Source organism: Zea mays, chromosome 2 (genome assembly GCF_902167145.1).
Source record: "Zea mays cultivar B73 chromosome 2, Zm-B73-REFERENCE-NAM-5.0, whole genome shotgun sequence".
NCBI classification, from domain to species: Eukaryota; Viridiplantae; Streptophyta; class Magnoliopsida; order Poales; family Poaceae; genus Zea; species Zea mays.
This window is the reverse complement of record NC_050097.1, coordinates 49161888-49185418: the sequence shown is the minus strand read 5'-3', so window position 1 is coordinate 49185418 and position 23531 is coordinate 49161888. Positions and strand designations below refer to the sequence as shown.

Below are 23531 nucleotides of genomic sequence, written 5' to 3'. Positions count from 1 at the left end.
GATAACCTGATGCATCTTGTGCCAAATCGTTAGCTCTATGATTCTCAACTCTAGAGATATGCCGAATACTGAATTCGTCAAAAGAATGAATTATGCTCCAACATTTCTCAAGGTAACTATTTAGAGTACCATCAAAACATTGATATTCTTCTAATACTTGTTGGACTATCAGCTGAGAATCACCAAATACCTTCACATGTTTTACTCCCATACCATTTAAAAGTTCTAAGCCGAATAGGAGGGCCTCATATTTAGCTTGATTATTAGTGCAATAAGTTTTCAATCGGCTAGAGAAGTCAAAGGAGACATTACTTGGTGAAACAAGCACAATGCCGATTCCTTGCCCTTCATTGCAAACCGATCCATCAAAATATAAAGTCCAAGGAGTAATAGTGAGGTATGACATGTCTAGTTCATGAATATCATTAACCCGATGTTCTACAATGAAATCCGCTATGACTTGGCCCTTCATAGATTTCAATGGTTCATAGGCCAAGTCATATTCTACGAGTGCATAAGCCCACTTACCAATTCTACCACTCATAATTGGGTTATGCAACATGTATTTAATCACATCGGCTTGACCAGAAATAGTGCAATGACTAGACAATAAATAACATCTACATTTGGTGCATGCAAAAAACAAGCATAAGCATAACTTTTCAATAAAAGTGTACCTTGTTTCAGCATCCACCAACCTTCGGCTTAGATATGTCACCACATGCTCCTTCCCCTCGGTTTCTTGTGTCAGAACAGCCCCAATGACCTTATCCTCAGCTGCAATGTATAATCGGAATGGTACTCCTGCTCGTGGTGCTTTTAATACAGGAGCCGAAGATAAGTATTTTTTGATGAGATCAAATGCTTCTTGTTGTTCTGCCCCCCAAGCGAATTCGGCATCATTCTTAAGCCGAAGAATAGGGGTGAACGCATCAATCTTCCCGGCTAGGTTAGAAATAAACCTTCGTAAATAATTCACCTTGCCGAGAAACCTCTGTACCTCGACCTTACAGGTCGGAGGTCCCACATTCCGAATAGACTTGATTCGGTCAGGGTCTATTTCTATACCATGTTCATGTATGACAAATCCTAAAAACTTACCAGCCGACACTCCAAAAGCACATTTACGTGGGTTCATTTTCAAACCATACTGACGCATTTTATCAAAGGCTTTGCGCAAATCAGCTATATGAGAACTAAACTCAGCCGATTTGACTACAATATCATCAATGTAAACTTCCACAGTGTTTCCTAACAATTCATGGAAGATCAAATTCATAGCCCTCTGATAAGTAGCACCAGCATTTTTCAGACCAAATGTCATGATAACCCACTCAAATAAACCAATGAAGCCTGGACATATAAAGGCCGTTTTAGACGCATCTTCTTCGGCCATGAAAATCTGATTATATCCGGCATTACCATCAAGAAAGCTAATAATTCTATTTCCTGATGCATTATTGATTAATGTGTCGGCTATGGGCATGGGATATTCGTCTTTAGGAGTTGCTCTATTTAAATTGCGAAAATCAATGCATACTCTAAGTTTACCTGACTCCTTCTTCTCCACCGGCACAATATTGGAGACCCATTCTGCGTATCTGCAAGGTCTGATAAAATCAGCTTCTAGCAGCCGGTGGATTTCGTCCTTGATACGTGGGAGAAGATCTGGACGAAATGTTCTAGCTCTTTGCTTGAAAGGTCTGAAACCAGATTTAATAGGCAGCCGATGCTCTACGATCTCTCGGCTTAATCCAGGCATTTCAGTATAATTCCAAGCAAAGCAATCTGAATATTCCTTCAATAGACCGATCATCTCATCTCTAGGATCGGTCTCCAGGGTCTTATTTACAAAAGTCGGCCTTGGAGTTTTACCATCTCCTATGTCAATCTCCTCCAAAGGATCGGCCGATGTAAACCCCTGTCCTAGTTTATCAAGATCTCTGAATTCCTCTATTATGTTTCCCACAGAGGAATTAGAAGATCTTTGTGTGACGGCGGACTCTCCGGTCTCGGGGACCGGATCATCCGTAATACTGTCCTTTTGCTATGATGTATGTTCGGTCTTAAAGTCCGAACCCTTTTGTGAAAGACCAGACCGTCCGGCCTTGGAAGCCGAACTGTCCGTGGCCAGAGACTCATGAGTTTTGTGTGTATTCATCATTTAAACTTTATTTAGGATTTAGCCGATTCTCCATCGGCTCTAGCATTACAGGAATGAAACCTTTCTTATCTATACTTATGAATTGGTAATCAGAAAAATCTACTCCTGTGAGACATGTAGCAGTCTCATAAGTCCAGAGTACAGGGGCATCGGCCACAGCGATGCAGGCCGATACATCAGCATGTACTTGTTCTATGTCATCGCCTACCCATTGTATTAGCATTTGATGTAATGTCACTACTAGAGATATGCTTATTTAAGACGCACATTTTAAGATGGATATCAGTGCATTTTATAGAAGCGTCTTTTATCATATAGTGATGAGTAAGATAAGACAGTTTGTTTGAGATATGTCTTTAATAAAGAAGTATTTTGAGACAGTTACATCGTAAGAAATGTCTTATATTGATTTAAGACATATTATTATTGAAAAAAGTCTTAAATAAATATATCTTTTGAGTCATTAAGAATGCAAGAATTGCCTTAGATTGTGGTTAGTATAATATACACTTTTATATATGAAACCATCTCAAATAAAGATATTATTAGAGTCGTCTAGACTATAACAACTGTCTTAGATGTTAGTGAGTGTACTAGACACTTCTAAATATAAAACCATCTTTATATGATATTTTTTGATAAAACATACTATGAAAAAATATAGTAAATAATGAATTCGGCTAGTATACTTTCTTAAAACTGCAATCCCTACGGGCTCACACCCTGCATTTCGCGGCTTGCATAATGCCTCCATAGCTGGACATGTGTCTACGTCCATGATCTTATAAAAGGCCCTTTGTTATTTGAGAAATCAACCTGTTGTCCACGCTGGGCGTGGGTGCCCCTCGGCCTCGCCGCTCGCTGCTCCTAGAGCCTAGTTTAGGAGAGAGGGGAGCTAAATCTAGGGAGGGAAAATCCTACATATAAGGGCTAGTTTGGGAACCACATTTTCCCAAGGGTTTTTCGTTCTCCCAAAGAAAATTAGTTCATTTTCCCTTGTGAAATTAAAAATCCCATGGAAAAATGCGGTTGCCAAACTAGCCCTGACTAAATATCTTATTCAAATGTATCCAAGGATTACTCACCCTGGGACATGAGGGGATGGATACAAGGGGATTTGGTTTCCAAAGTTGATCGCACCTCCGTCCAGAGAAATCCTAATCCATGTCCCCTCCTCTTCAGCGCCTTCAGCTTCGCGCTAGCGCCCAGTCGCCGAATGGGTCCTCCTCGTCGCTGTGCGGCGGCCATTGCTCACGAGGAGCCAGAGTGCCGCGTCGTCGAGGTTTCTGCGTCACCGAGGCCACCGCTCGCGAGGAAGTGCTCACGCGAGATGCTCGACCACTACAACACAAACTCCCCTATAGCAATGCATCCACAACAACACATGGTTTTATGTGTTGTAAGAAATTAGCGGGCACCGCTTCATATGCGTTGCAAGCATCATCTGTTAAGTTATTAGAGTGGTGGCAACATTTAATATATGTTACAAGCACCATCCATTGTTTAAATAGGATGCGACAACACTTAATATGTGTTGCTATGGGAATGTATTGATTAATTAGGACGCGACAAAAATATGTGTTGCTAGTACAATAACATTTATAATATTAGAACACAGGCTCGATCTTCCTCCCTGACTGTAGCGGTGACCTAACCTGAATCACCTGCTCCTGTTCCCCTCGCAGACTCGCAGCCGCCAGCCCTGATGAGTCTCCTGCTTCCCCAGTATCCATTCCCCAATCCTAGCATCGTAGGAACCACCATCCACGGAGACGGCCGTGGTTACACGGCAACGAGCCACCGCACAGGCACCCACGACAGAGGCTCACTGCCTAGTGCTCATGGCCAAGTTGGAGGAGCATAGTCGATCTACCGCCAAGCCGTCATATGGTGGTCGCCCTCGCCCAGCCGCCGATCTGCCACGCCGGAGGACCACCGCCGATTCACCGGCACACCACATGCACCCACGGCGGAGGTCCACCTATAGTTGTCGCCCAAGACGATGGACCGAAGGACGCCGGGGTTCCGCCGTGGTGGCCTCCTAGATTCGATTGTCGCCTCTGCGTCTCCTCCTCTTCCTCTGCTGGTAATGCCTATCTGATCCTCACGCTCTCTCCTCTAATGCCGGTGTTTCTCTCTCTGTAGGGGTGTACGCTTGTACCGCCTGTAGATATTGTGTCTGCCGTGTGAGGGAATCGCGCCAGCTTCCTTTGGGTTTGGGACTGGGAGCTCCATCGCTCTGTGCTATAGACCACCTATGTCTGTGACACCAATGTGTAGGATCCACGTACTCTGTCCTAGATTAATTAGCAGTGTGTAAGATCCATATACTTGTCATCTGTGGTGCTATAGCTATCTTTAACCCTACCATTTAGAGTGTTTGGTACTTGTCACTGTACTCTCAGCTACCTTTAACCCTGTAGTGTTCTGATTTTGATTAATATTAGGTTGAGGACTAGATTAATTCTCCATAAATTAGATTTGCTCTATTTTTTATATTGACATGGAGAATTGCATAAAGCTGCTGTCAGTTAGGGACTTATGGTGTTTTAATCAGCAATAGAAAGTAGGTAAGGTTAGTCTTAGTCTGACTTGAGATCAACAAAATTGTGTGTTGGTTTCATCCAACCTAAGTTTCCTCTACAAAACACAGTAGTTGAGCATCATTCTATTTTTACTGCTTCCTTCAGTATGTGGTTAAATTCAGCGAGATTATATTCCCTACCGATTTCATTGTTGGTGCTGCTGATCTAAGTTGGATCTTGAAATACTGGTGCATATTTAATACTACTAGATTGTTTAGGCTAGCTGACTCCGCAGGGAAGTTTCCCAACGAAGCACGCGCGTGAGCTTCATTCGCACACCTCGCACGCGTGCAGTGCGATGGTTTGCCTACCATATGAACTTGATGCGCAAAACTGGGCAACCAAATTAAGGCAACAAGTAGCTATAAGCGTGATGCATGCATGGATTCTTGACACTGATCGATTTTGTTGGTTCAGCCATGAAGACTTCCCTGCTGAAAAAAGTTGCGTTCAGTACTTTTGTTCGACGGAATGAACACGTTGCATGTCGCCACTAAAGTTTTTTTTCCATCAAAAGAATCCACACTGATGCTTACTTTGTGATAATTTGTGTGATAAACTTCCTGGACTCAAAGTAACACTGGCTATTAGTTGATAGCAAATTTGGTTACCACTCGATTTCTGCCATTTGAATAAAAAAGTGAATTCACTCACAAAACGACATTAGAATATCGCGGGGTGCCTGAGATGATAGGTGAACAAAGGATAGAGCGAGGAGTGCTTCCTAGCCTAGACGCACGTTTATCATGCATATGTTGCCTACCCATTAGTGCAGAGTTGAGCATAAACAAACAATTTTTGTTTATCATTTATATTATTCCTGGAAATTAAGATTCAGAATCAAGGGAGCTGTTAACTGCAATACACAAGTTTATTCCTCTAGAAAATGAGACGACAATTCTTTTGGTTTGTTCCACTTCGCACATCTGCATTCCCACAACAAACAATCACGACCATCAGCTGTTTCTAAGCAGGAATACCAGAAGTAGCAAATAAACAGGTTTATCCAAAACACCCTTAGATATTCCTTTTTATAATCAACTCCCATACACGCAATTCAATATCCCAGTGTCAAAACGTAGTACCCTTGCATCCAGTGCACTTCGTTCAAATCTTATCAGGATTCTGGCAAAAACGATTTTTCATAGCACAGGTGTTTATGGGGTTGAGCAATATCTTCAGGGCAGAAGGTCACCAAAGGGATGCGGCCAACACAGAACTGTCACTTCTTCGAGGAACCAAACCCACCAAAACCCATCATGGCAGCGATGTCAGGATCAACGTCCTCAGGTTCATGTTGGGTTGCCTGTTCTCTCTGAAACCATTTGATATCAAGTGAGTATGCCTTCTACTGATTCTCAAAACCCACAGGACTGTCAGTTATAATTTTCAGTTGAAAAATAAATACAGGTGGGGATTTGTGTTGCAAGACTGCGCTTACTTTCTTCTCTTTCTTCTTTTCTTTGCGCTGCCGCTTCCGTTCCTCCTCCTCTTGCTGTTGTTTCATTATTCTCTCATCCAAATCTGTAAACATTTAAAAAAACGAGGGGATGATTTTCCAGTAATTTATTATGCTCCCTATGAAGAATTTTGTTTTTCTCACCTTCTTCAGTAAAGGCACTTGGATCCTTCCTTTTCTTAAGTGCCTCAAACCTTTTCTGGACCTGCAGCCACCAGAAAATTCTGAGTGAAAACAAATAGCACATGGTGAAAGGAAGACCGCTGGCTAAAAATAGGATGGCAAACCTAACTATCCAAGCGGCTTCTCACTAGCAAACTCAATAAGAAATTAAGCATAATGTCACGAGATGATGTGCCTCTTTGCCATAGTTTCTACTTCATCATCTAACAGGAAAAAGAAAAGGCAAAGTGCCACCAAACAGCTAGATTCTAAAGCGGCTTATGAGGGCTGGAGTTGAACTTCTGCTTCTCACCAGTTATTCCTATAAGCTGGATTCCGCACAAGCAGAAGTTGTGCCAAAGGAGCCAATGTATGACAAGTTGGGTCTGCTACTAAATAAGTAAATATAACGAGAATATAATTGCTGACTTTCAACTGCAGATCCAATGTGAGGCTCAAATGTAATACCTGTTCAAGTGATGCCCTTTCAACACGCATAGACATGCCCAGTGCTCTCTGATCTGACAAATGTTAAAACTATGACACATTAACATGAAGACGATGATAGCAAAATTTAATGCACTAAACTAGGAGGTTACTTGTGTTTATAATGCTTATCATCATTTTTTGTGATTATTGCAAGTCATAGCGTTAGCCCAAGATATTTTGACAATTGCAAAGCAAACCGAGAGTGTCGAGAATGTTGTAGGTCTATCACCACTAGGTTATTCAGCTAGAGTCCAGTCTGAGGTAGCTTTATTCTTCGTTACTCGTTAGATGAGTTCTTTTCTTAGCTAGAATTCTGAATAAGCGATAAATACATGGCAATTGTTCCATTGATAAAAGGGATTGTCCTGACTAATTACAATTTACATTGCTTATATTAAGACATAATGGCTTGCTTACCTACTCTACTCTGACAGTCTTGTGGCAGGGAGTGGATGATCTTTCACATTCCCATAGGTTTGTCGTTGGTATGAGAGTTCAAGCTGGGTGGAGTGAAGATGGAGAATGTGTGAGCTTCTCTTTGATATACCTATCATTGTTTGTGTCTAGATAATCTTAGCTTTAATATTTTTCACTTCTTTTCATTACAACATGTTTGATTGGCTAAAATGCTAGGTATAAAGCAACAGTTGGAGCTATAGCACAAAATGGATACTATGTAGCCTATGATGGCTGGGGAAACAGGGAAGAGGTATGCTCCTTTTTTCTATGAGTAATAGTTTTTCTTTTTAAATTTTTGTGTTACTCTTCTTTAAGTGATGGCAATTGCTTTGCTCAAGACCATAGTTTAGAAGTACACAAACTGAGTCCTATAGCTTACTAAGAACTTACATGACCAGTAGTCACATAGCAGCAGTTGACCATTCAAGTGCTCAGGTGTCTTTCTCTTTGTGGCTTACGAGCTATCATCAGCACAGCACCTTATTCATCTCCTATCTTCTGTTTTAAACTATATTATGTAAACAGTGCAAGCGATGAGTGAAGGGTGACTAGTAGGCTTATTTAATCAACACTGCAGTATCTTTTGTTGAATTAACCTATACTCACTTCATTTTATTTATATAATACAGTCCATTTAGCAAATTTTGTTTAATGTGCAGTGACACGACCTTGACAGTCAAGATGCTCTTTCAGGTTATTTTCTCCTGAAACCACTTCTTTTGCCATCTCCTAATGTTATGGTCCCAGTTACATCTCCATTCATTGCAGGAGATGGTCCCAGTTACTTTACATGGTTCTGTTGGACACAATGAAGCCATCCAGATATGCTATTAAAATTCTTGCTAGTCATTATGGCTTTAAACTGTACCATGTATGTTCTATTTTCAGCTAGGCAGAGCATGTTCTATTTACAGCAGGCCAGCAGACACCAGGCAGTAAGGTGATGTATGAGTCATTTGTATCTGCCGCATTTTACCTGTATACATGAGATACTTACCCTGCCCTGCTCTTGTTACACTGTAATGTATGCTTTGTCACTTGAATGAGATTTGGTTTTATGAAAGCCACTTCTGCTTGAGGTAAAACAGGTTTTCCAATCTGTGATAGAATATTAAGTGTTTCATGAGCCACCCAGCTGCCTGAGATTTGTTTTCTTTCCCTGTGGTTATTTTTGTCTTTGCTCACAGTGCATTTTGAGAAGGATAAGGCTTTGGCTCACAGATTCCAGCCAGTATTGGTGAATGAGCCTAGCCAGGTAGCTCAAATTTCTCTTCCAAAAGCCACTTTGTAGGGTTGGTGTCAGTTTTCTCATTAATTTCGCACGCATCAATGGATTGTGGAGTTTTTGTTGCATTACATTAGCAGGAAGGAAAAGTCTGATTCCTTTTAATTAATTTATGTATTGTGATTTTGTATGTCAAGGTTCTGAAGCGAGATATTCTATGGGAGCATTACATGTCAACTAAGCTTATCTCCGAAACGTGCCTTCAGCTTTTACGGCGATATGACCACAAACCGGAGAGCCAGCGAGCTCCTTTGCTTGAGGAGGTGAGTTGCTTTCTCACCCAAGATTATTTGTGGGTAAAAATGATTAACTACCATTGCATCACTAACTTAGTGCCTTCTTTTTCCATCTTTCAGATTTGGTACTATCTTGTTATGATTGATGTATTCATCTTTGCATCACAATTTTCTTGTTTTCTCACTCTTTACTAAGCTACCGTATTCTTTGGTATCTCAGGTTCATTCTTTTAGCTTACAAGAGGTTATCATATATGCATATTTGTAATGAACTCTTTTTCCCTGCAATATTTGGATTGATTCAGTCCATTAACAGGGTGTGTACACAACATTTCATAGGTTTACTGTAAACAGGATCTAGTTGACTAATTTCCCTTTTCCTCTTTTCCCCACAAATAACACTTACTGCCTATATTGCCTTGTACTTGGCCTTGAAAATAGTTATATTATATTATATTATATTATATTATATTTGAATTTATGTTTATCTTTTTTATCTGTTTGGACAGATCTCTATTAAATGTCATGTGCTACAATCGTTAGGACTATTAATAGATGTTGCTCTGTCTATCTATCCATTTACATCGCTGGAAATTCCCATGCCCTTTCATAGTACGCCTGTGAAATGCTCACTGTTTTTCTATTGGTTTGTGTGCAGTTCAAGCTCTGCAAGGTGAGGTCTGTTCAGTTTAGCCAGAAAGGCATCCCCTATCTGAGCACCTACGACGACCGCACCATCCGCTACCCCGACCCTCTCATCAAGGTCAACGACACCATCAAGATCGATCTAGAGACCAACAAGATCATGGACTTCATCAAGTTGTATTTGCCCTTTCATGGACTTCACCAAGCTATATACTTAGTTAGGCTCAATGTTAGCACAAACAGTTGATGAGCAAGTTTAAATTTAGAGTACACTTATGTATGAGTTATTTGACAATGCTTATTTATGAGATATTGAATGTTATTTATCTATAATATATTAATTATAGTGTTATTAAATATATGTGTATGTATTTTTCTCTTTTAAATTATTATAATGTGGTAACCGAAGAATATACTGCCAAGTAAGTCGTTTCAAATCTTAATAAGACATTTCTCAAAACGTCTGATACCAGTCTCCTAAATAAGACAGTTTTTAAAACGTCCAATATCAGTCTCCTAAATAAGATGGTTTTTCTGTTGCGAGTGTCTATTATTATAGGCTATTCTAGTCAGTTTGATAAATACTTTGTGACTTATAATGTTTGTATTTTTTACAGTTCTTTCGAAGAAGTGTCTTAAACAAAACCTAATGTAAGACGGTTTATTGGACAAAATGACGTAACAAATTCCTTTTTTAAACGGTTATAAATTAAAAAATGTCTTATTTAATATCTTTTAAGATGGTTTATAACCATCTTAAAAACGGAACATCTTTTGCGACTCCATCAAATTTGGACACATCATAAGCGTCTTAATAACTATAAATTAACCGTCTCATATAACACGATTTGTAGTAGTGTGTAGAAGGTATACATTGATTGGCGTGAATCCAATCTCTGCCTAGAATTAAACTGTAATTTCCTTCTACATCAGCGACGAAGAATGCAGCAGCAAGGGTCTTAGTCCCGATGGTTAATTCAACGGACGTGACTCCCCTGGCTTTGATCGAACTATCAGTTCCAACACCGCTGAGGGTCATGTTGGTCTTGACAAGTTCGTCATCTTGTTTTCCTAATTTTCTGTATAATGAATAAGGCATTAGATTTACAGCCGCCCCTCCGTCTACCAACATCTTAGCAATCGGTATTCCATCAATGTGACCGCGCACGAAGAGCGGCTTTAAATGATTTACCGATTCCTTTGGTTTAGTAAAGGCGGCTTCTTTAGGACCAAAATCAAACTGGGCAACAACAGGTTTATCGTCGCCGATGATAGTACAATCGGCAGAAAATGTAATAATATTTACATCCATACCTGGGCGTTCTGGAGAAGCCTCGTAGTCGACTAGGTCTTCTCCCAGCAAGTCGTCCTCTTCCATTGATGTTGTTGTGTCGTTGGAGGCTTCCTGGTGAACGGCGGACGGTCCGCGTGCGGGGGCCGGACGGTCCGCGCTTGGTACAGGTTGTCCAGAGACTTCCTGGTGAACGGCGGACGGTCCGCGCGCAGAGGCCGGACGGTCCGCGCCTGGTGCAGATTGACTTTCTATTTCTGTGGCCGTTTGTTTTTTCTCAACGGCCTTCGGTCTCCATTTCTTTTGCGGTGGCGGGTATAGTGGATGTGTGTCATTAAATGTCTTTTCCGCCTCCTTCTCCTGGCTCTCCTTTGCTCTTAGGCGTTGTAATTTTCTCTTTTGGGATCGTGTCAATCCCGCTGGACACCATCGAGGCATGGAGTATTTTGGATCGGCTGTTTTGATGGTAGCCGTATCCTTTTCGATCGTGTTGGTCGATTCGCCGAAAATCATCGGCCCTTTATTATCTTCTTGTATGACAACATCTGCAGTGCCTATTTTGATGATGTCCTTTTTTGTTGTTTTTTGAGTTGCTGCAGGCATATGCCCCCCTGCCGGATTGGTCGGCCTGGAAGCCCGAGTAGTCCGGCAATCCTGTTGGGTTTGTGCCTGGTGACCGGATTGAGCAATGCTCAATCGGTCTTGTACTGGTGGCGTCAACCTGTCAAAAACAGATGTTTGGGGTGCCCCCCAGGCGGGGTACTGTGGCATCCCAAATGGATATGGTGGCATGCCCCACATTTGATTTGGGACATATGGCGGAGGTAAATATGTGTATGGATATGGCATAGGTGGATATGGAGGTGGAGGTGTCCATGTTGGCATGTTAGGTCTCAATTGTACAATAGGACCTTTCATTTCATCCGATTGGTGAGGTGATCCAATCGGCCTGACCTGACGTTGCTCATGAATGGGTGAGCGGGGTCGCTTTGGTGGCCGGTCACTAGGGCCGGCCTTCTTTTTCACGTATTTAGACAACAATTGATCGAAAGTCGGGCCAGGCTTGATCAGCCGACCAGCTGCTTTAAATGTATTGGTTTTCCACGTACATATCTCGGGTCGTCGTGGTTTGAAGGTACGTGGTCGCTGGGGGTCCTGAGCACGGCCGGACCGTCCGCCAGAGTCCTCTGGACCGTCCGGCGAAGCGTCGGACCGTCCGCGTCTGGACGGCGGACTATCCGTGATGCGCAGCACGGGTTCCTGCAACTGTCTTCCCGACTGCGCTTGCCCCCCAATGCTAGAGGCTGTGATGGTCACCTTCAGGGTCTCCCCTCCATCGGGAGTCTTCTCGGCAACCACTTTCCTGCAAGAGGCTTTACAATCCCCATCGGCCTTTTTAGCATTGCCGATGATTATTTCCTTGCCTTTGCCTTTATCAGCTGTATTTGGCCGAATCAGGACTTTCTTGCCCTCGAAGTCAATCATGTTCATCGGAAAGGGCTCTGTATCCACCTGCATTTCCTGAAATTTCAATCGTCCTTCGTTAATGGCCGATTGAATCTGTCGTCGAAATACATTACAATCATTAGTGGCATGAGAAAATGAGTTATGCCACTTGCAATATGCACGACGTTTTAGCTCGTCGGCGGATGGAACAGTGTGATTTATTTTAATGTTGCCATTCTTAAGTAATTCATCAAATATTCTATCACACTTACCAACATTAAATGTAAATTTAACCTCCTCTTGCCGTTTCTTTTGAACCGGCTGTAAGGAGGCACAAGCCGAAGATTTGGCCTGCTTTGGCCAAACCATTTCAGCAGCATACACCTCTGTTGATTCGTCTTCTGAGCTACTTTGGTCGCATTCTACTACATGTACGTTGTGACGAATTGTTTTAGCAGTTTCTTTGCTTCGGCTTTCACAAGCCAAAGCTATCTGGTGTAATTGTGCTAGTGTAAAGAATTGGATGCCTTCTAATCTTTCTTTTAAATAATATCGCAGACCATTAAAGGCTAATCCTACTAGCTGTTTCTCTGCTAAATGAATTTGAAAGCATCGGTTTCTCGTGTCTCGGAATCTCCGGATGTAATCATTAACCGATTCATCTTTTGTCTGTCGCAACGACACTAAATCTACCAAATCCAACTCATAGTCACCGGAGAAAAAATGATCATGAAATTTTTGTTCTAGATCCCCCCATGATGAAATGGAATTAGGAGGTAAAGTGGCATACCATGCAAACGCGGTTCCTGTTAGCGATAATGAAAATAAACGTACGCGAAATGCCTCTGTGTCGGCCAATTCTCCCAATTGTGCTAAGAACTGGCCTATATGTTCGCGTGTGTTTTTCCCTTGATCACCCGAAAATTTTGCGAATTCGGGTATCCTGGTTCCCTGTGGGTATGGGTGGTGATCAAATCGGCTGTCATAAGGTTTCCGATATGATTGCCCCCCAGGGACCATGCTTACTCCGAGCTTATCTCGGAACGCCCCGGCTATCTCTTCCCTTACTATATCAATGGCAGCCGGTGCGAGACCACCGGCTCTCTGGTCAAACATAGGTGGGGTTGGCTGAATATTAGCATGCTGTCTTTCCCCCCATTGGTTTGAGTTACGTGGTGCATTTTCATTTGCCCTATATGGGTCATAGGTTTGATCGTTTCTTTCCGGCCTCCTGGGTGGGGCCGGAAAGCTTTCCTGGGCTCTGGACCTTGAATTAATGGGTTGATGCATTGTATAGTGCGATGGGAAGTGCTGCTGGGACGGGTGAGGATTCCGGTAACAATCCTCCTCAAAAAGGTCATGTGCGGACTGCCCGGACATTGGCCCGGACCGTCCGTGATTATGTGCGGACCGTCCGTTGTTGTACGCGGACGGTCCGACTGGGTAGTTTAGGTTCTGTGCCGTGTGTGGTGGCTCGGGCGCATATCTAGGTAACTCATTAAAAATAGGCCCGACTGTTGCTGGCCCGGACGGTCCGCGCTCACGTGCGGACGGTCCGGGCATGTGCAGATCGACTGGTTTGCTGCCGATTTGCGGTTGATTAGGGTATGTGTCCATCGGCATCCCATAAAGGGGTTGTGACTGGTCGTGACAACCTGTAGCCGATGTGTTACACACGTTATCTCCTAACTCAACCTCGTGCGAAGGAAAATTTGCGGTACTAGATTTATCAAATGCACGTACTAGTCTCTTAAGATCGCTTTGCATACCCCCTATGATGTTCTGCATTTGTTCACGCTGATCTTCTACATAATTTCTAAGAGATTGCAGATCGTTGGTATTACTTACATTGGGGATATCTGGCATGGGTTGGAGCGAAGCCGGATCCGTCGCCCGATGTCGGACGACCTTGTTGTTCCTGTCCACTTTGAAGTTGGCCAAGAACTTTGCTTTCGCCTCCTGGATCATCCGCTCCTTGTGCTCCTCAAACTGGAGCTGCTCGTCAGCCGGCAAGGTTCCCAAGTCGGCTCTATGATGTTGCTTGGAGAAATATCAGAGCTATCCCTTGAACCGGCCATTGAGGGCCGATTTGATAAGCTTAGATATGTCTTCCCCAGCGGAGTCGCCAAAAAGTATGTTGACGCCTTTTCGGAGCGCCAAATACTCAAGAAGAACCGGCGGCGGTGCTCTCTAGTCAGGCGCGGACGGTCCGCGGCCTGGGGCCGGACGGTCCGCGACCTGGCGCAGGGGCTAAGTTTTCCTGCCTGACGTCCGGACGGTCCGCGCCCTGGGGCCGGACGGTCCGCGCGTGTGCAGTGGCGGCGGAAGATCGCCGGCGGCACCTGGATCTCGCTCCCGGGAGGGACCCCGTCGGGGAGGAGAGATCCTAGGGGTCGTCTAGGCTCGGGCCGGCCGACCTAGACTCCTCTAATCGACGTAGAGTCGAGGAGAGGCGGAGAATTTGGGGATCGAGAGGCTAAACTAGAACTATACTAGAACTACTCCTAATTGTACTGGAAATAAATGCGAATAGAAGTTGTATTGATTCGATTGTTGATTACAAATCGGCCGTAGGCCTCTCTTTTTATAGAGGAGGGGGGCTGGACCCTTTACACGACCGGATTCCGAGCTAATTCCGCGGATATAGCTAACAAACATAGCACAAAACTCGGAACCCTAATCTATTCTGCGCGTGCGCGGACCGTCCGGCCCACAGGCGCGGACCGTCCGGACCGCGGACCGTCCGCACCTCATTTTGGTGCTCGACAGGTTAAATGAAAAGAGAAACGAGGGATATGTATGTACGTAACGTTCTATCTATGTAGCAGCATCGGCAGCACAGAGCATAGTGATGCAGCAGGGATGCATGGGTCACACGCCTCCCAAACCCAAACTGACGGGCTGGGTGTATGTGCAGTGTTCCACGTACTCTCCCCCTGCTTCGTCCACTGGCGCAAACAGATAGAGAGTGGACCTCTGTGGAAGGAAGTGGACGCGTACTCCTGATACGCATCGCATGACCAGGACCTGCCGTATCTACAGAGGGGGGGTGACCGGGCGAGAGATCCGATGATAGCAACGATGTGTACTACTACTGCTGGTAGTACGCGCGGCGCAGCGCAGGGACCCGAGCCGGCAGGTCTCCTCAGCTTGGTGTGTTCCATGCCATGCGGAGGCCCCTAATACGACGTCAAACAAATCTTAATGAGCCGTGCTTACGAGTAGCGGTCGGAGTCAGTCCAGGCGGGGACAGACTAACTGCTCGCGTCGCCTCCCCGCGGCCTCGGCGAGACGGCAGCACGCAGGAGACTCTGGTGAGGACGGGACGGGAGGATCTGGAGCGGACAAAACCCAAATCTGTGTGGGGGACGGGCGATCGATCGGGTGTGTATCGGGGGTGGGGCTTAATAAACACGGGCAGATCTCGGCAAGATCCTCGATGGAACGGAGTGGATGGATGGTCGTGGTCGTGGTCCGAGCAGAGCAGAGCAGGGCAGAGGCCACGCGTCCTCTGCTCGACGGGTCTTTTGTGTCTCGTGGATTCGCTCATCTCATCGCCGTCTCGCTAGACCCACCACCCCACCAGCGGCCAGCGCAGCGACACCCACCCAACCCCACCGCTGCCGAGGTTTCTTTCTTTTCTCTCTCACGTCACGGGGACGGGGCTCAGTCCCAGGTTGGCCTGGTATGGTGGGTGTCCTTGCTGGTCGTCGCGACTCTCGCGCTACTCATCCCGGCCTTCCAGAAATGAGGAAAAACACGTCAAACAAGGGACAGGCGATTTTCTACTCCGAGATACTAGTCTTCTACTGGCATTGCTCGTACAGCGTCGTTTAGACCCGACGAAGGCGAAGTAGCGCGCCGTGCGTCGTCCGGATAGGAGTGCCCCGTGCTGCCGCCGCTGCTGCCATGAAAAAGAAGGCACCCCGCCGTACCGCGGCCGGCCCCTTGACCAGCCTGTCCGTCCGGCTCTCCCCGCGCGCGTGGGTTTCAGTTTCACCAGTCGCCCCGATCCGAAGCACAAAAGCACGCACGGCTCTCCCCCCTCCCGGGATCGCATCAACCTCGGGCCACGTACGCGTACGTCGCGCCGCGCCGGCCGTGCGTTCCACGACCCGACCGCGAGGAGCGGCGCCGGATCCCCCCCGTAGCCCTGCCGTCCGTCCGATCCGATCCGATCCGATCCTCCCGAGTCCCAGGCTAGTAGCTAGGCCCTCACGCCCGCGCGCGCATTGAAGCGCCGAAAACGGAGGGGGGTGGGGCATTGACTCCCCGGGATCCTGCGGTACGAGTACGACGCGGCGTCGGTGTGGGAGAGATCCGCCCCGCGACCAGCGTACGTACGAGTGGCGGTCGGTTGGCGCGTCCGGGTCGCCGGATCCCCGAGGAGGATCCGGGGATCTGCGGGCAGGCACGGGTACTCCACCACTACTACTGTGGGGCGCGGTGGCTTTGTAATGTTCGCCTTGTCCTGCCGCCTGCCTGCCTGCCTGCCCCGGTCTACAGTACTAGCGTGAACTCTGTCGCCGGTGGCCCCAGATTTGCGGGCGGGCGGGCTCCACCAGATCTACCTGCCAGAGTGGCAGCGCCTCCTGCAATCCTTTTCAAAGAGATCAGGCGTCTTCATTTTGGCGATATTTTGCGGGATCCTCTGAAGAAGAAGAAAAAAAAAAGGAGTCTGCTGCTGTGCAGCCGGCCGCGGGGGATAAATGAAGCGGTGCGCAGTACTATACGACGTTGCCGGCACTCCGGTACTGCAGTGTGCGGGCGTGCGCTCGTGTTAGCGCGCCAGTGCTGGCCCAGCCCAGGTCCAGGATGCACGTATCTAGCTGACCCAGCGCACCGCGATTGATCCGTGTACTACGTGTAGTGAAACAAGTTCCTGCAATGCACCCAGACAGGCCAGACTCGATACACAGTAGAGTACATTATTACACCACAGCAACGTCACGGAAACACTGGCCGTAGTCCGGCCGTGCGCTTGCCGCCGCCCAAGGAAAACTCGGTTTTCGAAGAGAAGAGCTCGTTCGACCGGCAAGCGTACGTCCTGTCCTCCCCCCATGCCATGCTGTACGTACGTACTCGTGTGGCTGGCAAGTGTCACGCACGGAAGCGGAGGTTGGCGCGTCGCCGGACCGGGTGGTGGAGCGGATCGCGAGGGGGATACGACGCGACAGCCGATGCAGTGTCTTAAGGGCGGGTTCCGCCGGCGCTATCTGAGTTTGGTCGGACCGGGGATCGGCTGCACTGCACGCCTGCAGGCTGCAGCTGCAGGAGTAGCGCGACCAGGAATACTACTACTCCTAGCAAGCGCGGCAGCTTTTCTTGTCTGCGATGGCCGATGGTCTTGGTCTTGACTTGGGGTCGACTCGCTCCCCCGCCTTTTGATTCCTCCCTCGGGGGTAGCAGCCTTTGTTTCAGCTCCGGATCTATCGCCGCATCGAGTGACCAGGGGCGTGGCGTGATCAATGAAGTGTGGAGGAGCAGCCAGCAGCAGCAGCAGCAGGCACTGCCAGCTGCACCTGCACGGCACGGCACGGCCCACGGGAGGAGCACAGCAGCCGGCCCATGCGGCGGCGGGACCTCGTTCACCCCCCAGACCCATACTCCATGTCATCTACGTATAGCCCGAGATTTACCGTAAACAAATACGAGTAGTAAGGTGGTTTTAGCGTCTTGGTCGACCACTTGATCTCGGCGCGCGCGCGGATCGATCAGGTAGAGGCGGATTAATAAAAGCCGCCTTGCCTTTTTCTTTTCCAGATGTACCTAGTATAACTAATGCGCCTTTGCAGCTTTTCCATTCATTCGCTGTGGACTTGCGATGGATCTTTTTGCTGGATACGGTGGGTTCAAAGGTTCAATTTAAGTGGAGTACGGTGACACGGTAGTACGGTGTCAATGAAGCTATGTGCCTATGTTGCTGCATCCTATAGCGCTTAGCGGCGGATCCAGAGTTGATTAGCATAATTTAACTCCTCCTTAGAGCAACTCCAATAGTTATGTAAATTTTAGCTCTCTAAATCACAGATTTAAGAAGTTGCTAAATGACTTTTGGAGTAAAAAAATATGAGTTCTCCAATAGTTCTCTAAATATAGATTGTAATTTTGTTTTGTATCTATCCACATAAAAAATAAGTCACAAAAACTATATAATGCAGTCAACATTTTTGTTTAGGGAGTTGTTAAATGGTTGCCAAATGTAGAGAGAAAATGAGGTTAGATGACAAGTTGTTAAATTTAGAAAGTTCATTTAGAGAACTATTGGAGAATAGTTTTTATATTAACTACCTAAATTATTGATTTAGGAAGTCTTTTAGATAACTACTGGAGTTGCTCCACTACAAGAAACTAATAAATGTTCGTGGGTTAATTTAAAAACGTGGGTACTGACATTCTTAATTGAGTTATGTTCGTGGGTTAACTTAAGAACGTGGGTACCCACGTTCTTATATTAAATTCGTGAGCCCGTCGTAAAACGTCGAACTTATCGTATTTGGAACGTGGGTACCCACGTTCTTAACTTAAATTCGTGGGCCACGTGGACACCGTCGAACTTAACTAAAAACCTAAATCTCTCTCACGGTCTCACCCCGCGCGTCTGTCTTCTTTTCCCTGTCTACCACGCGCGCGCCCGCCGCTACTTGCCTCACCGCCAGCCCACCGCTACCTCGCGCCCGCCCCGCCGCCCCACCGCGCGCCTAGGCAGGGTGGTACCGCGGTGCTCGCCATCAAGCGCCGCTGCGGCGAGCACCTCAACCCGCAGCCGAGGAACCCCTTTCTCGGCGTGCCCAAGTCCTTCCCCGGCGTCAAGCTGGAGTTCTGGGATGGGATGCGGTCCCGCCTCGCCGCCCTCCGACCCGACGGGTCCATTTCGCGCCGGTTCCTGGCTGACCTCCCTACCGTGCTTGTAGTGGGCGACTCAGTGTTCGTCCATGGGGGGCTCCTCGAGGCCAACGTCGAGTACGGCCTAGAGCGGATCAATGCGGAGGTCACCCTTAGGATTTTATTCCGCCCTCCGTCTCCGGGCTCTCTTGGATCGATATGGGCGTCTGCGTGTCCAAGGCCACCTGCTGCTGCTACTGCCGGGAGCCGCACAACGGGGTTACTAACGACAGGACTGATGCTGGTGCGTGATGCCTTCCGCCTTCCATGCCTTTTAGGTGCTTTGCTTTTTGCTGTTTAACTGTTTTGGCGGCTGCTTTTCTCTTCTCTGAGATGTTTTTTTTGCTTCTCTTCTGGGTGTTTGGGTTCACGTATGGCCGCTTCCATCCAGTTCGATGTGTGATATCTGCAGCTGCGTTTCCGCACTGCCGCTGAGCCTTTTTTTTGTGGAACCATTTCTGATTTCGGCGCTCTTTGATAGTTAAATGATCATGGCTGGAAGTAAGCGGAGAAAGAATGACACTGCAATATGTTGTATATCTTGTTACGAACAAAGATAACCAATAGAGTGTATTGATCTGTAGTTCATTAATAAGAGCTTAGGTACACTGATTCAGCAGCGGTAGCAGTGTGTCCTTGACTATATGCCTACCAATGGTTAACAGTTTACTGACCAGAGATCATTGATCTGTACGTGGATTTCTTTGCACAGCATTAAGAGATTTGTAGCCTCTAAGCCTTATTTGTATGCTTTCAAATTGTCATTGTGTGGCCTCCCTACACCTACATGTTATCTTAGTTCAGATTAGCTAAGATATATATGTCCGTAACTTCATTCTTTCATTTTTGTGCCCTACTAGGATCTCATGCTTAACCTTCTATTGTAGTTATACATCCTGAATGTTGTTAGCTGAAATTAATCATTACTAATGCTATTTATGTTTAATAGTACATTTTTTAGACTGAACTGAATTTTATTACTCATGGCAACGAATTACAGAAGTTTGTGAAACTTAAACCATTCTTATCCTGAAACCAACTACTCTCATCCTTAACGTAGGGGAATCTTAACCTGGCCGGATTAGTTAAAAATAAGTTAAGTATATAAGTAAAAAAAGTTTATTGTAGAGTAAAATTATTAATCTGACTGTTTATGCCACTTTGATTTGATTTTAACGTAGGGGAATCTTCTGATTTTGCGGGGAGAAAACCACTAAAGGTTCATTGTTTGATTTTCCATTATATGTGGCACAGAAATATCTTCCCTTTGATAAAACAACTTTGATAAAACAACTAAGGGAGTTCTATTTTTTGACATCAGATAAAAATACTTATTCGCAATAACTTTTTTGAGCATGAAACAGTAATTTTCAAATGTGTGTTGTTTTGTAGTCTAAAGTAAAACGCAATAAACTACCCCCATAGAGCAAGAGAGTTGTGCGCAGACCTGGCAAAACAAAGCTTCTTGATAATGTATGCACTAAGCAACCCGGTCTGCCATGAAAAGAATATTATCAATCAGTCAAAAGGGCCCTGCTCAAATCATCAGAGTAGATTTTCTGATTATTTTGGCACATGAAAGAATTCATAAGACGACTCACAAAAGTGGTGGTAGGGGATTAATTACAACTACTCCAATTATGGTGCTGGTGAAGAACAAGTAGAGAAATTTTCCGACGAAATTCAACAGAACAATAGCATCAAAATTATCAATATCAAGGTTTTCAATTGCATTAAAGAGCACAACAGATGTGGCATCATTAACAACACCTTCACCAAAAACTAGACTATAGAGTAGGGGTGTTTCATCCTGGTTAACACCTGCAAGTAATGAATTTCCAATTAAATTGGCTTCCTATCTCAATTTTTATAAGATAAAAATGGCAGATTCTTCAACAACAAACCTGTAAGGTGCAAACAAAATATGTTGCCGAGAAAATAGCACCAATTGCTGCAAACATGGGTAAAAAACAAGTATTAGCAAATTGACAATGACATCCATGGTCTAATCAGATTATCAGGGAATGGAAAGGGTCAAGTATATATCCAATCAAGATAGTCCCCAAGCTCGAGTGGACCAACATTAAGTTTCTTGAACAACCCCATAGCACCTGATGTGTTCATTAGACAAAAAAATAGAAGCCTGAGCAAGACAAGTTTGACGAATACAAGGTTTGAACACGTCATATTTGAATACAATTTCTTGTATGAAGATGACGTCCACAGATTTCAAGAACTAATTATCAGCAATAAATTATTTGGTGGCCAACTATCAAGAAGAACACTTAATTTAGCATTCATCTAAATTATCTGATTTCATGGTTTCAATTGTATATGCAAGGGCACATTTTGAATTAAAAGGAACTGACTTCTTTTCAATGTCCAGTGTTTGCACACCTGATGTGGTAGATTGTATGCCTTTTTTGTTTTCAGTTCATTCCTGAACAAATAACTCAATTTTAGGAATGGTATGGGACTACTGCTGTATAAATAAAAACTACTTAAGCATGAGACAGACCACGTCTTTTTAAAATAACACTCCATGGAGTAAAGCAGACACCCCATCCACAATATGTGCACTTGTCAATTTATTAATTTTGTGACATCTATCTTTTACTATGGTCTGTCTGAATTGTTTGATTAACAGCACCCTAATTCAAGCCATATGTGGTGTACAACGAAGATGAGGAAATTGTTCTCTAATTCAACCTAAAAATAGACATATATTGTGTTTTAGGTCCTGTGATTAACCAATTGGGTATGTTTGCAACTCACAATACTGTTGTTGCATTATAATATTTTTCTTAAGAGCTTCATGCATTTGTTTTACTTCAACATTCATGCCTATTTTGTTTCCGAACTGGTTGTGGTGAATAATTTTACCACTGTTTTTATTTAGTGTTTAGTAGACTGAACAAACTGACCATGTGTTAGATTGTATGCCTTTTTTGTTTTCAGTTCATTCCTGAACAAATAACTCAATTTTAGGAATTGTATGGGACTACTATTGTATAGAGGCAACTGACTTAGCTTTTTTATCTGATTTCTGAAGCTGCTCGTACTGTGCTTCGCACTTTTGGGGGATTCAGTGGCCGACAGTAGTGACTGTGTTCGCATTTGCACCTTTTTGGGAATTAGGTACTAATTCATGACTATGTTTACTACTGACGTATTTTAGCTGTCAGATAGTTCATTTTGTCACTTCCAATCATTCCATTGCATTTCATCTCCTTCAGTGCACAGTATGGCAGCCGACCGTGATATTATTACTGACAGTATTCTTTGCATTTTTTTCTGTTTCAGTTGGTTACAACATTAGCCTGATCCATTGCAAAGGGACCACCATTTTGATGCACGGGTAAGAATCTGCATTTTCACCATGGTCTATCAGCTGAATCATGGTCAGCTAACTGCATGTTTACCCTTCTTCTCGCATCTTCACCCTTCTCCGATCCAACAGAGCCCGCGCGACGATAGTTCAGTGACGAAGCAAATAACAGGTGGCGCCCACGCACCGCGCTGCAATCTGGTGGTGGTGGCGAGGTCGCAGGCAGCCAACGATCTGCTCGCACTTTCGCACCAGTGGACGGTGCGTCACTGCTCCTTCTCTCCAGACTCTAGCCATACAGAACATGTATCGCCATGAAAATATATGAACAAGAAACTGAAGTTGCCATGAAAATAATCCTCAGTTTCTTGTTCAATGACGAAGTTGTCAGGTTCTTGTTCTGTCATTATGGAGCACAGATTATAGAATCTGTCCGTTTCTTGGTCATATTTTCATGCATGTTCGGGTGTTGTCAGTCTCAAACAGTGGCGATAATGTCTATGTTACATATTACAGACTAGAGCACACATTTCCGGTATATTTCCCCACTTAAGTTATCGTGTTATTATATGGTTCTGTCGCAACGCACGGGTACTCACCTAGTACCTTAAAAGGCTTTAAGCTAGTTTCTATTATGGTGCAATCTGAAATTCTGAACGTATCTTGAACTCTTCATGTAAGGCTGTAACATTTGAATCTGTACTGGTAATGCATGCCGTAGCCTCTATCTGAAGCAAATTAGGGAAGTTACTACTTACTAGAATAGAACCCAAATTTTGTATATTAGGTTGTGCTGACAACTTTATTCCTTATTTACCCTTGTTTGACTTTGGGTTTATTTGGGAAGCATGTATTTGCATAGCACTTGAAACCCAGCTACCTTCCAACATATCTGCAAATTCTTAGGGAATATGTGAGTTATCAGTTTTACCAAATTATCTGTGGTTCCAAGCTACATTTATGTCTATGAGGAATATGTTTCTCACGGCACTAAACTTTATTCCATTTTTTATAACACTAAATTTGATAGTCTGGATTCTGGAATATTTATTTTACACATGAACTACATGACCTTTTTTACAACACAGCGATAGGAA

General features: G+C 44.9%; 1 protein-coding gene across 1 annotated transcript; it reads right to left on the bottom strand.

Moving 5' to 3' along the window:
* Positions 1 to 5567: 5567 nt before the first annotated feature.
* Positions 5568 to 6918, bottom strand: LOC103646416 (zinc finger matrin-type protein 2). Its single transcript, XM_008671151.3, has 4 exons — positions 6839 to 6918; positions 6353 to 6413; positions 6191 to 6273; positions 5568 to 6064 (listed from the first exon to the last, which is right to left on the bottom strand). Exons 1-4 carry the CDS (start codon positions 6872 to 6874, stop codon positions 5972 to 5974), a joined length of 273 nt encoding a protein of 90 aa, XP_008669373.1. The 5' UTR covers positions 6875 to 6918; the 3' UTR covers positions 5568 to 5971.
* Between the last annotated feature and the right edge of the window lie 16613 nt (positions 6919 to 23531).

What these genes read in the sequence shown, in the direction of transcription:
- LOC103646416 (XM_008671151.3), bottom strand. Translation starts at nt 6,874, where the DNA reads ATGTCTATGCGTGTTGAAAGGGCATCACTTGAACAG. An exon ending in AAAGGGCATCACTTGAACAG is followed by an intron (nt 6,414 to 6,838) that starts GTATTACATTTG and finishes TGGTGGCTGCAG; the next exon opens with GTCCAGAAAAGGTTTGAGGC. An exon ending in AAGTGCCTTTACTGAAGAAG is followed by an intron (nt 6,274 to 6,352) that starts GTGAGAAAAACA and finishes AAATGTTTACAG; the next exon opens with ATTTGGATGAGAGAATAATG.